Source organism: Gymnodraco acuticeps, unplaced genomic scaffold (genome assembly GCF_902827175.1).
Source record: "Gymnodraco acuticeps unplaced genomic scaffold, fGymAcu1.1, whole genome shotgun sequence".
Lineage (NCBI taxonomy): Eukaryota > Metazoa > Chordata > Actinopteri > Perciformes > Bathydraconidae > Gymnodraco > Gymnodraco acuticeps.
The window spans coordinates 1,196,083-1,209,854 of NW_022991973.1; the positions used below are offsets into that span (position 1 = coordinate 1,196,083).

At 38.4% G+C, this 13,772-nt stretch overlaps 1 protein-coding gene across 6 annotated transcripts in view; it reads right to left on the minus strand.

The window, feature by feature from the left end:
- Positions 1-1,193: 1,193 nt before the first annotated feature.
- LOC117536136 (CUB and sushi domain-containing protein 3-like) overlaps positions 1,194-13,772 on the minus strand; it is a gene marked incomplete at its 5' end in the record, with an annotated part of 197,257 nt that continues 184,678 nt past the window's right edge. For all 6 annotated transcript variants that reach the window (XM_034200881.1, XM_034200880.1, XM_034200879.1 and 3 more), the window contains 6 exon segments: positions 1,194-5,678; positions 6,252-6,387; positions 7,443-7,530; positions 8,228-8,364; positions 9,937-10,095; positions 11,726-11,785. In XM_034200881.1, coding sequence (XP_034056772.1) covers positions 5,519-5,678; positions 6,252-6,387; positions 7,443-7,530; positions 8,228-8,364; positions 9,937-10,095; positions 11,726-11,785 — 740 coding nt within the window.

Below are 13,772 nucleotides of genomic sequence, written 5' to 3' on the forward strand. Positions count from 1 at the left end.
ATTACCCAGAAGAGCAGGACACATTGTTTTAGGCATATGATAGCTAAAACAGTGTGTCCTGATGCTCTTCTGGGTAATCATACATCCTGTCATGTATACCGCCTCATATATTAATGATTCAGCCTCTATGGAGATAGACTTATGACAAGCATGATCTTTTCTGACGTGGGTCTTAGCTAATCTAAACTAAACTTTGTATACTGCTTTGAACCGGTATTCCATCTTGTGACTGTGTAACAGCCTCTCTTGTATGTAAGCATGTGAAGGACACTGTTCGGGGAACTAGTTGTACCATATGCTCTGTATGTGATGAGTACTTCCATTAATTGCAAGGATTAATAAATACATGTATCCCGATATTTAAGCTCAAGCGCCCAACACATTTCAACTCTATTAGGACAATGTGGAACAATATGTACATTTCAGGTACTGTACACTCTGAAGTATTCACTAATGAAATTGTGTATTTAGCATTGCAATACAATCAGTTTAAATGGCAACCAATGACATGTAAATGCAGATAATGATTTCTTAGTCTACACTGACAAAATATTTGAAGTGTTTTTTTTTTTTCTTGAGTTATTTTTCAGAATAAGCTTACCAGTCTCATTTCCCTGTGCCTGCTTAATGTTCAGGGCATGTGGGGTAGTCTTAAAGGTCGACCTGCTAGGTTTGATTCCAACAGTATTAGCAGTTGATTTACTAAACTGTAAATATGAATGATTGAAAACAATGTAGTCTTGCACTTCCAAAGTATCAAAACATACATATCTCTTGTAATAACTCTTTATTTTCATATTACCGGCTTTTTATGCACAAAGTAACTGCAAAAATAATAGTGAATTTCCAGGTTATAAGAACTTCACTGTGAATAAATAGCAGCATTTTAGGGATGTCCTTTCAAGGTGAGATAGCTTTAAGTATGTGTAATGTATATAATTAAATATGCCTGCAGGATTTTCTCTTCAATACAATCCCTGAGTTTGAAAACTAGTTTTCAAGTCAAAACTTTACATTTCACATGATGAGACTTATTTACAACATTTAGCTTGGCATGTATGTGAGCTTGTTAAACATTCCTCATAAATGACAATATATTCGGGTTTTGTTTGAGGGTTTTTTGCCTGTTATACATCAGTTAAAGAGGTTGAACCAGTTAAAAAAAAGACAGCAAAGGAAGACACATTTTTTACAAAAGCAATTAGCCTTTTTTAATCTTACATTGCATTGAAAATGTACATAATAGATTCATACATTTTACAAATAATTTCATCATAAAAATATATTTCTGTACAAAACACTTTTTTATTCTATATTTCATCTTTTTTTTTTTCAAATGGTGAATATTTCCAATGTCCCCAGGCAGGAACAACTTTAAGTCTTTCAAATCACATGGGTCTTATTGCGGTCAGTTAGTAGGAAAAGCTTGTGGCAAAATAGACTGAAGCTTAGAAAAAAAAGACTTCTGATGAAAGGGGGGCGCTGGAGCAGGTGTGTGTTTGTATGAATGTGTGTGTGTGTTTGAAAGAGAGTGTGTGTGTCTAGATGACAGGGAGGGTCCCATCGTTTTTGGTAGGCACTGTTTCAGATCCATACCGAAAAAACATCAACAACAGCAGCAACAACAACAGCAGCAGCAGCAACAATCAATCCAAACTGTAATAAGAAACAATGTCACCATAGCGATGCAGTGCGGGACAGTTGCAGCAGTGACAAACATGGAGGCCGCAGCCACCGTTGCTTTTAAATCAGTAATGAGTTTAAAAGGAGTTTTCAGTCAGCTAGCTGCTTGCAGTGTGCGCCTGTGGTCACGACAGCAGGGGTTCTATAAAGCAAAGGAAATGTTTTCACCCACCCTGACACCCAGACTCATTAAAAACAACTGGTGTTCATCATGTGTGGGACACACACTCGCTAACTTTAAACCAGGCTCTTTAAAACAAAACAAGTATTGTTTATCTGAAATGTGCAACAAAGTTGAAAGACACATGCAAATCGATTGATACATGTATTCCTGTCATGTGGGGACCACTTGCCAAGTAGCGATATCATATGGTGCATTTTCAGGCCCAACTCTTACATTATGATTCTGGATGGTTTTTACACAAAATTAAACTCTCAGGATTATTTTACTTACACAACATGAAACCCTCGGGTTGCCAACAACATGTGCAACTGCAGCCTCCTGCAGCAAAACACAGTGATGGAGTAGATGGTAAATGAGATCTGAAAAATAGCTACCAGTCAAGCAACACTGAGCTGAACTTTAAGGTTACATTACATGAAATATAATAAGTAGAAGCAAGGAGAAATGTTGAATCTCAATGGTCGTGTTTGGATTTACTCAACTGTCGACGTGAAATGATAAGAGCTTCTGACAAAATGTTTAATTTGTACTAAAACTTCAGATTCTCTGAAATAACTTCCAAGGCCTTTTTTAAATGCAATGTAAACAAGCAATTATTCAATATACTGTGCACTACTTAGAAAGTGCCAAAGACATACAAAATAAACCTTAAAATAATGTGTGCCAATTTATAATTGATTGGTTTTCAGTACAAGGGCAAATTAAATATAAGCAGAAAAAACTCAAACAGGATTCAGGTGATTTTGACATTTGAGTATTGGTTTGTGAGACAAAACACATCTTTAACACAGGGAGACACTTTAGAACCAAGACTCAGTGATATAAAACCTGGAGATCGTGATAATTTAAGATGATGAGGTTGTATGAACTGATAAATCAGATCATAACTTTAGAGTTCACAAACATATCCATTGGAAAACATCCTAAAATGTATGACGAAAGAATACAAACATTAACTGACACACACATTTCCTACGTGAGTTGGAACATCTTACAGTATGTAGACCATCATCAGTAATCTACATGTTGGGCAGTTCACCAACAATTATCACTATTAATAGTTACATAATATTCACTGTGATGGTTCTCTTACTGTTGCCTTGGGAGAAAATAAACCAGAGTCAGAGCAGGCTATGAGTTTGGCCAAACAAACAAAAGGGATTTGCTGTGTTGACATCACTGAAATGAGTTGTAATGTGCAAATGTAACCAGTTAGGTTATCAAAACTGTGATGTTATTCCAGGAGAAGTGTGGTCTGTGTCACAATGGTGGCATTATTTTAAGGACATATATGTATTTGTAATACAGTAGCTTTAATAAAGGGGCAAAACAAGCCACAAAAGACTCCCCATCTCTTAATGGTTTAGAAATCTGCCGTCTGAGTTGAAAAAACATTAACTTGAAAGAAAATGATTGTTGCTGGCAAACCTTGCATCTCAACAATGACGACAACAATACCACTGACACTCATGATGGCCTCAGTGGGAAAGACAGTGATAGTGAGAGGAACTTCACGTTACATAGCAAATAAAAACAAAACAATTCCATGTTACAAAGGAACCAAAAGACTTTGTGTGACTTCTGTGGACAACACATCGTTGTAATATCTTTTAATCTGATATTTATTTCCTTTTTTAATTTTTTTTTACTAAAAAGTATCCGCTATAATCCGTCTTTTCCCCTTCAGCCCCCCCCCTTGTGGTAAATATATAGCACAAAAATATAGGTGATGAATGCTCCCGAATATATATGCAATAGATTTACAGATCAGAAGATTCTGCAGCAATAACAAAGAAAGAAGATAAGCACTCGCAGAGTGCAGAATTACAGTGGAGCTGTGTCCACATCGGAGGGGTACGACCCTGTTTGTCTTTCTATAAGCCTGTCTGTCAAATTAGGTCAGTCTGTGTCTCCTGTCCATCAGCCTGTCTCTGTCCAACTATAAACCTGTTAATCTGTGTCCAACCCTTAAATCTGTGTGTGGAGGAATGGTCCGCAACAGTCTTTAGACGCTCCTCATCTTGAACCTGTCTATCTCCTTGTGTGTCTAACTGTTGGTCTTAATACCATCTGTCTTTCTGTCTCCACAGAGTTGTGTTAGTGTGTGTACCTGTCATCTTTCCTGTCTGTCATCAGTTCCTCTCTCACCCTTCTATCTGTCCCTGCGTTAGTCCATCTCTCAGTGGGCAGACAGGTAGTGTTCCTGTGAAATGTGCTTTAGTGCCAGAGCTTTCTCTGTTTCTCAAAGTCTATTTCTTTGTTTCGTCAGAGTCCTCTGTATCCATTTAAATTCACAGGATCAGGAACGTCTCTCCTCAAGGCCATATTCTGTCTGATCTGATTCATCACGCAGAGGCGAGGCTGACCTCTCTCAGTAGTTGATTTCAGGTTAGACAGGCTCTGATTGGCTGTGTTAAGATTTTTAGATCTCATCTTTTTCTCTTGATTTCAAGTTCAGGAAGAGGTTGTCTCCGTCTCCTCGGCATCCTCTCTTGGATGTGAAGGTGCAGTTTATCCATTAGACGAGTCAGTCTCTTCTCTTCTTTTAGTGCTTGCTCTGCTTTAAATTCTGCTTTTCCCTCTGATCCCAGTTCAGTTAGGATTATAGCTCTGTCTCCAGGGCTGCCCTTATCCTTTGCCTAGGAGTTTTCAAAGCAACTTTAGCTACTGTCTACTAGCATTAGCCGTTTGAGAGTCTGCTTTCATAGAGTTCATTGTTGTCATGGAGACAGGAGGTTGTCCTGTTTGGTTGCTAGTGTGGTTGGTAACATCTCAGTGTGTTTAACTGATGGTCTGCTGGTGACAGTGTCTTACTGTCAGTTATGAACCCAGATGTTGGGAAACAGTTTTCTTTGCTTCACAGTGTCATCTGGGACTTTGTGTCACACTCTGCCATCTGTGGATGTTTTTCTTCTTTGTTCCTCACAGTAAGTAATTGTTCAGTTCAACTGGTACAAATTAAATCAACCCTTTTTTGAAGTGCCGTTTTTCTGTGTGATGTAAAACCATAGCCAGAGTGCTGATGGTGTACCCTCCCTCTCACAGAGGGTCTTTCTTTTCGAAGCTCTGCGCTGAATACAAGTCAGCGTCGGGTTACGGTGTCATGATAACCGACATCAGGTCATGGCGTAATCATTACTACTGGACAGGGAGCGGGTTAAATAGGAGGTTGAAATGTAATGGCTGTGCCCGGTTGAGAATCAAATTATAAACTTTCTATGACCAGCTGAGTCTCGGATAATAGTCGGTTTAGTTTTCCGGTTGGGTTTCATCTTCTTCTTTAGCTGTGAGTTTACTCTGGTTGTGTTGTGTACGGAGGCGTGTAAGTCACTTTGGATAAAAGCGTCTATCAAGTAACATGTCATGTAATGTTATATGCATCCATCGAAGGCAGCAGACATTTTGTATTTGTTTAGATTTCATCTGTGGATACCGAAAGCTGTAAATAAAAAGAGCCATCGCTTAGTTTTAGTTTCATGTGGCCAGTTTCCCCTCTGCTTGGGGTTTCTGAAGGTCTTTTGTAATCAATGTATAGACCGTGCTGTGTCGAGGTCTGAGTCGAAGTTTAGGGCTTTTCCCTCCCATAGCCTCGCACTCATGTGGTCCCATTAGGTATATAAGTCATGGAGTTCAAGTGAGGGTAATCAATCCTCAGACCATGGTGCAGACAGTATTTAGATTGGGATCGAATCTAACAGCCTTCCCCTCCACAGCCTTGGCGTTGGTGTTGTACATCGGGTTCTCGAAGGCAGCCTGGCCGTTGTTGTTTTCGTGGACTGAGCACCCTGTGTACTGTGTTTTTGGTGTGGTTCTGTGGAAAAACATAGACAAAAATTATAAATACCACCATTAAAGAGTTAAAATTTGTTATAATTGCCTATTAATATTCACACAACAGTGGACAATAGTGAATGCAGTGTTGGGAGTAGAAGCATTAGTAAACAAGCTTTAAGAAGGATTAGAGAGAGCTTTTTAGGAAGCCTAGAGAGATTCCAATCAGCCCATCTAATTCCTTCAGCAGGCTTTTCCTTCAGATATTAACAGCAGAACAGAAGTTATTTGCATCTGTTAACAATGTGAACGCCAGTCATTGTGCTTATTGTGCCAGTCATTGTGCTTAAATCATATCTCTGAAAAATCCAATTTAACAGCTCCTAAACAGAATTGTTTTGCTGCACAGATTGCAGTAGACAATGACTCCCAACAACCGAATCACTGAGGCAGCCACTGTTTTCATGAATCAGACAGCTTCTTAAAATGTTACCAATGCCTTTCCACATTTCTGAATGACAATAAGGAAACACAAGGGGTGAAATAACTATGCAGTGACAGAAACGTCTTAGTTTATAATGCTGAACTTCAACAGAAATACACAAGCAGATACCTTTGTTTGTAGAGATAGAAGCCAAAGCCGGTAAATATGAGAGCGAAGAAAGGCACCAGAATAGCGATAGCCACAGAACTGCTGTTGGTACCGAGCTGAGGGGGGGGCGAGTTCTGACTCTCCGACATATTCAGACCTGAGACATACAGGGAAACCACACAGTTAGAGCAATTGCTTTAAAATAATCAAAATGTGATTTTAAGTGGTGTTCCACATTTGAAATAAAGTATTCTTAGAAATTCTTTCCTGTTTTAGCTCATTAAAATCAATAGCCAGGTTTTTCTCTGCACACCAGATTTGAAAACCGTTAACAGATCACATAGTGAGCTTTTTTATTTTTTTGCAGCCCTTTCATTTCTCCCTCAGTAATTACAGTGTGTCTCCTTTTGTTATTCACCTCCTCCCTTATCCTCTCCATCTCTTTTTACCACTACAAGTCCACCCAGAAACCTATGATTCACAACATAATCTGATATTTGAAACAATTTGTTCAGCACGGTAACACTTATGTAATGCGGTACAGCATGTGTTTACAGAGTATTTTACAATGGCTTTGAACGCTCCCAAGCCAATGATAATCAAGGACCTGTACTATCTGATCAATAACCAAACGGATTTGAAAATAATAGAACAGTGTAGATTAAAACAAAACAGAATTAAAATAAAAGTGAATAAAAAGACAAACATAGGTCATGTCTTTTTTAAAGCTTATATTTGATAGCTTGACTTTGTTTATAACAATTGTAATTCTCAAAAAAACGTACGATATTAATTGATTTAGTGATTATTAGTTGCATGATTACAATTTCTAACATTTGCAGGATGCCCATGGGTTGTAGGAGTGGTCAGATATTGGTAAGTGTGTTACCATCCCTAAATCTTTAGTTTTTGGCTAGTCTGTTCTGGGATCAGTGCAGATGAGCTCAGAAAACAGTAAGTGACTGCTCTCAACTGTATTTGATGAAGAAGGTAGTGATCTTTGGACACAGGTTAATGGAGTTAAAAGTTAATTGAGGTTGACTTGGCGTGAGCTACTGTATAAGGTCTGTGTCGCCAGCAGAGAAACTCCCTGATCACTTTCTCCATTAGTGAGGTTCTTGCAAGGAGTTCATCAGAGTTTCTACAATTACCATTTATAGACCACGTTGATTTATAAGAAACACATTGATTCTGTGAAGCTCAGAGAATTACCCAGTCTTTGCAGTCCAAACTGTCCGTAGTCTTTTCCCTGAATGAAACCCTGGAATACGTAACTGGAACCATCCGGCTCTGCTGAAACCTGAGGGGAAGAGAGGAGCGACAGAAAAAACCATTACAACACAAATAGTCCTCAAACTTTTTTGTGTCAAGGACACTTGAAATTTACTTTTTTGTTAAGATTATTTTCTAGGGACTTCCATCTAAAACATGTGAGTGTTGACATGAATAAGACCAGACATCTGTACTTTTGAACAAGAGATGAGAAAATGACCCTGAAGGAATTAAAACCTATGATCAGCAAAGTCACTCTTGTGCCACACATAAGGCTCACTTACACAAAATGGTTAAAGTAAGTCATTCCTCACTTTCTGGGGACCCCCTAAACTTCCTCAAGTACAACTGGTTCAGAACCACTGCTTTCTAGTAATATGAGAAGGACATTTAAGTTACATGTTAAACGTTCACATATTTCTGAACGTTTATTCATATATTTATTTGATATATAGTTTGACAAATACCATTAACTGTGCTTGAATTGAAAAGTATGAAGCACTGAAATGTCACTGAGTGGGCTGAACATGGGTAATAAAATTCAAAGCACTTCAGTTAAATGCCTTTACAAAAGGGCGTTGTTACACTCAAACGGCTTGTCTTGTGTTTTTGATTAACTACAATAAGAAGCATTTCTCATTTGACATTTTGTTTTAACCCCTCTAAATTAATCTAGCTCAACTGAATCTAATTAAGTGGATTGCTTTGTTTCCTCTGAGACTTACAAATCCATCCATGGTCCAGGAGTCGTCGATGATTTTAGCTGGAGAGACGGCTGAGTCTTTGAGCTGGTTCCCCTGGTTGGCGTGGTTCACCTGGTACATCAGCAGCAGCAGCCGGGCCTCCACAGCCTTGTACACTCCTGCAGGGACACAAAGAACAACTGGTTTCAATACAGCACAGTTTAACAAGAATACAATGGATTACATAGTTAATGCTCTGATTATGTGTATTCTTTCGCTTATTCACATACATTGGAATAAAATCACACTGTACATTTTACATTTATATATTCAGATTAATATTTAATTTTCCATCTGTCACATACTTATGTATATATAATACCTTGCTTTATATCTTGTTATTGTTAATTTGTAAATTCAACATGTATATTTTCTACTTTCTTGTTTATTTCTTCTATTTTAATTTTTAGTGTACAATGCCATGTCTTTTTATGCTGCTGCAACACAAACATTTCCCAAATTGGGATCAATAAAGTACTACTGTATCTAAGATACATATTTTATGTAAAAGCTATCTAAATGAAGCGGAAAATTATAATTTTCTAATTTATAATAATTATGAAATCTGGGACACAGCATAATGTTGACAGCATGTTCTGACAAAGACAGTGCTTAATTAAAATAAATGGAGGCCATGTTTACCATATGCTAACTATATTAAAACATCCATTTATGAACTGTCACACTAGTTGTGCAGTATAATGTAAGTCTTATCCAGTTGTATGTTCACTGCTTACAAACACATTCATTTTTGCCCCAAAACATGTAATACACTTCCACCATTACAGTCTCATGCTGGTTCAGGAGTCTGGATGGATAGTCCGCCTGAGCTTGGGAAGTAGTGAACACACAACTGGATAAACAAAACTTTTATCCTGCACACGTAGAGTGAGAGTTTGTAAACAGATGTTTCGATATCGTTTTGCTATTGTTAAATCTGGCCCCTATTTACTTCACTCGAACAAAAATGTCCTCCATTTTTGGATTCTTCATCACAATAGGGGGGAAAAAAGTGTTCTTATAGAATTGAAGGTAACACAGGCGGAGTTATTGAGACACAACTGCTCATTTTAATGATGAAGTATTCCTTTAAGAAGAAAAACATTCACATTTTATGCAACGGGGGCCCTGGCCTTTTGTGCCTGTGTGAGTGCAGCTTTAGCTGTTATTGATCAACAGTAAAGCTGCTCCTTCAGGCCAGAAGGTGAATGTTAAAAGTGGAATAGCTGCACGGCTTTGTGATGTGGTGTTTGTGCTCTCTGCTCACTCCAAGAAGCAATTCTTGCTTCAAGAGGATTTGTGTTTTAATAGGGTCTTAACCCCCCCGCAGACACTGTTGTAGGACCCTGGAAGGTCTGTGTGTGAAAAAGTGCATGTGTCAGTTTCGGTTGGAATACAGCAACAAAATTAAAAAGAAGCTTGGAAGCTCTGGGAAAGAAGAGAAAGCCAGACACAGAATACATGATATGAATAGTCTTATATGATGTTTAAATGGTTGAAGCTGCATTTAAACCAAAAGCTACGTGTGTATTATTTAGTGTGTCACCAAAGGATAAATAATGATATACTGTAGCATTATCACGACATACATTATGACTATGACGTGTCCTGTCATGTCATCTCCCGTGTGCTGTACTGAATGAACAGTGTGGAGTTAATTAGTATAATTAATTATCCATTTGCAGACATGCCTGATAGGAGCAGTTCCATGTTTCCGTTGCTAAGGGAGACGTTGACTCTCCCTGTGGTGGAGTTGAAGCTGGTGATGCTCAGAGTCATCGGCTGCTTCCGCCCACGGTAATTATAGGAGCCTTTCCATATGTAGTTAGGAGCAAAGACGTCATCTGGAACTATAGGAGAGAAGAGTATCAAACGGGACAGATTAAACCACAGGGCGTGTTGTTACTAGATGGTTACTAAATATATGTAGATAGAAATACACAGCAAGAGATATGTTAATATTTTTGGAGAACTTCAATGATTCTTCAGCCATGCCATGTTGTTCTTCAGCGACATCTATCAGAACAGTGGAAAGCACTCGTGACTGGGGTGATTCAGCTGTTGCTATTGCTATTAGTTGTGCACATTTTAGATCAGTGTTCCCTAATGTGAAGTGAGGATATTTGTGCAGCGTTTCTCGCTTGTTAACCCCTAACTGCTGAACCATAGGGTTCAACGTTCCTTTTTTAGCGCTCATTGAAATCAATAGCCAGGTGTTTCTCTCCAGATTTCAAAACCGTTAACAGATCACGTTTAACAGTTCTAGCTTTTTTATTTACTTTTGCAGCCCTTTCATTTCTCCCTCAGTAATTTCAGTGTGTCTCCTTTTGTCATTTACCTCCTCCCTTATCCTCTCCATCTCTTTTTACCACTACAAGTCCACCCAGAAACCTATGATTCACAACATAATCTGATATTTGAAACAATTTCTTCAGCACGGTAACACTTACAGTATGTACAGGTACAGCATGTGTTTACAGAGTATTTTACAATGGCTTTGAACGCACCCAAGCCAATGATAATCAAGGACCTGTACTATCTGATCAACCTGACAGATTAGAAAATAACAGAACAGGGTAGATTCAAACAACACAGTATGAACACGAAAGAGAAAAGAAAAAGACAAACATAGGTCATGTCTTTTTTAAAGCTTATATTTGATTGTTTGACTTTGTTTATAACAATTTAAATTCTCAAAACTTAAGAAAATAATTGATTAAATGATGATTAGATGCTTAAAGCTGTATATTCATTAAACAAAATAAGAAGCAACTGCTTGTAATTTTTTTTACAACATAGTTAAGTCTCAGAGGGCTGAGGTCTTTGATGTTATCCAATTTAGTTCAATCAAGTAAACATGTTGCAGAAAAATACATAGGACCACATTTCCCCTTTTTCTATTATTTGCTTAAGTGCTTTTTGATTAGTAAATATATAAAGTTCAGGTCGCCTATAACCCTATATCCATATATAGTACATGCAAGAAGAAACAATAATGAATGCCTGGCTTAAGCTGAATCATTCCTCAGATGTAAAGGTTGCTTCCTTGTTTGGGTATTACAGCCCTTGTGCATATAGCAGCTGTAGGTTACAATACAAATCAAAGAGTTATTCAATTACAACAGAACAGTACAGATAACAACAGAGCAGATCTGAAATATAGAGCACTGAACAAAACAGCGATACAGAGAAAAGCAGATCATCACCATAGTTCATCCTTCTTTCTATGGGCGTTGAGGAAACATGAATTATTTAGAACCATGATGGAAAGAAAGCCCTGAAGTACAATAACATCGATGAAAACTCAAGAGTGTAGAACAGGGCAGAGTAAAGTTGGACAGGAACAGAGCAGAATCTATTAAAGTATAGAAGACAAGACCAAACTAAAGCCGACCAAAATAGAAACGGATAAGAAAAGTCAAGAATAGACAAAGAATGACGGGACTATTCTGGAAAATAAAATAAAGGGATAGAACTGACCGTTTAGTTTGGGGCTTGGAGTTCCTGTTGCTGGTTTTACAGGCTTCTTCTTCTCCCCAGCTGCACACACAGGAGAGACAGAGGGTTGAAGACAATGTCCAAATAAAACACGAGCAGAATGGTGGGACAAAGCATGTGGATATAAAAGTGATCAGTCTGACTCTTGTATAACTTGCTGGTCGTTCAGAACATCACATTAGAATGCAGCGTTGCTTACTATTACTCACACATGTTCGTAATAAGTGACAAGTGTCAGGGTTAGGGTCATCCAATATAAGCCTCTTTAATGGTTCTTTATAGGCACTGCAAATAGAGTTCATGACCAATAACTGTTGTGCATATTGGATCCTTTTAAGAATCGCCTTAAGACACTTTTGACTATTCAGGGCTGCACCTACCATCATTTCAACATGCAGCCATTGTTGCCAACAAGTAAAGGCAAGCAGGAGAGAGTATTTGTCCTAGAATCTCAAATTGGATCAGAGAAAGCTCTACTTTTAAAGGCTACCACGGGGCAACAAGGTGGCAGACCTGGTGAGTTATTTCAAAGCTGAAGTTTGAATTGTTCCTTTGCACAACTTCCTCTGTTAGCATGTCTTGATACAAAAAGACAGAAGCTCTACTAATGCCTAAAAAACCCACATATTAACATAACTTTTACATCTTAGGGAATGTCCCTTTTTTCCAATAGTGTTAATGGAGGCAAACTAAATGGGCCTTGTGGTGAGATTGTTTTCTCTACAGCCGTTTTCAGAGTCAGAGAGCCACTTTCAGGCTAATGGGGAAGTGCTCAGAAGAGTAGAAATATCAACATCTGAAATTGCAGCTCAGCAAACTCCATCTGCTGGTGGAGATTATGGGATACGATTTAAAGCTTCAGAACAGCTACTAAAAACACAATATGGATAAATGGTTTTGGCAAGTATTGATGTCGTCTGAGTTCTCCCTTATGGTGAAAACCCTATGCAAGTGTATGAGGTCATAAAACATCATTGGGCACTTACAATAAGGCATTGTAGGACTAGAATAAAACAATAGCAGAATGCCTGCTATTGTTAACACATGCCTGTAAATGTCGGTCAGACTGATCCTGTAAGGGAAACTTCTGTGTAGCAATGCAGTGGGAGTCACCGACTCAGGAAAGAGACACGGGAAGAGCAGGAGCTTTGATGTCAAACACTGATGGTTTATTTGGAGCTTCGGCCGGAGAACTCACATCACAAGTCCAAGAGCCAGAGGTTCTGACTTCACGGTAGAGTTGCCACGTCAATTCTTAAGAACTCTACCCCAGACCCATGTATTTAGCTAGTTCAGAGAGCATCATCAACATGCTGCATAACAAGATAAAATCATAACACCTCTATCAGCTGACGCCAACAGGCAGGAACAGGGAGACAGAACACTGAGAGCACAGCAGCCAAGGTTACGAGGTGCGTGTGCTCAGTCAGGACAGTTTGAACTGATAAACTGGGTCAAAGTTATGGGCCTTGGAAAATATTTCCCCAACAGATCCCATTTCACATGAAAAGTGGCAACATACAAGATATAATGCTTGGTTTTAGAGTATTTTAGCTTTTTTTAGGACTTCGACGAATAATTTAAGTGTAGATACATGACAACGAATATTGGTAATTTGAATTAGAATACCCTAACAATAAAATCAGTCTTCCATCGCTCTATCTAATACATGTAATTAAGGCTAATCTAATAGTGAAACACCATGGGATATTGTTTTATCTTTGAGCTAATCTCACCCTTCTCCAGATGGCCGGTTTGCCCCAGTTTGCATGCTGATAAAGTGTCCTTGAGCAAGACGCACTAAATGCTCCTACCTCAAGATTCAAGGCTTTTATTGTCATTCGTACATAGCGAGAGTGTAGTTATGTCGATGAAAATCTTAGGTCCCAGGCTCCTCCAACAGTGCAACACAATAAAACAAATAAAATAGTGCAAGTAATACAATAAAATAGAATAGAAGTAGTGTTCACTACCTGTTCACTCATACTTAGTTTTCCCAGAACAACCCACTAGAAAGACAAAAACATAC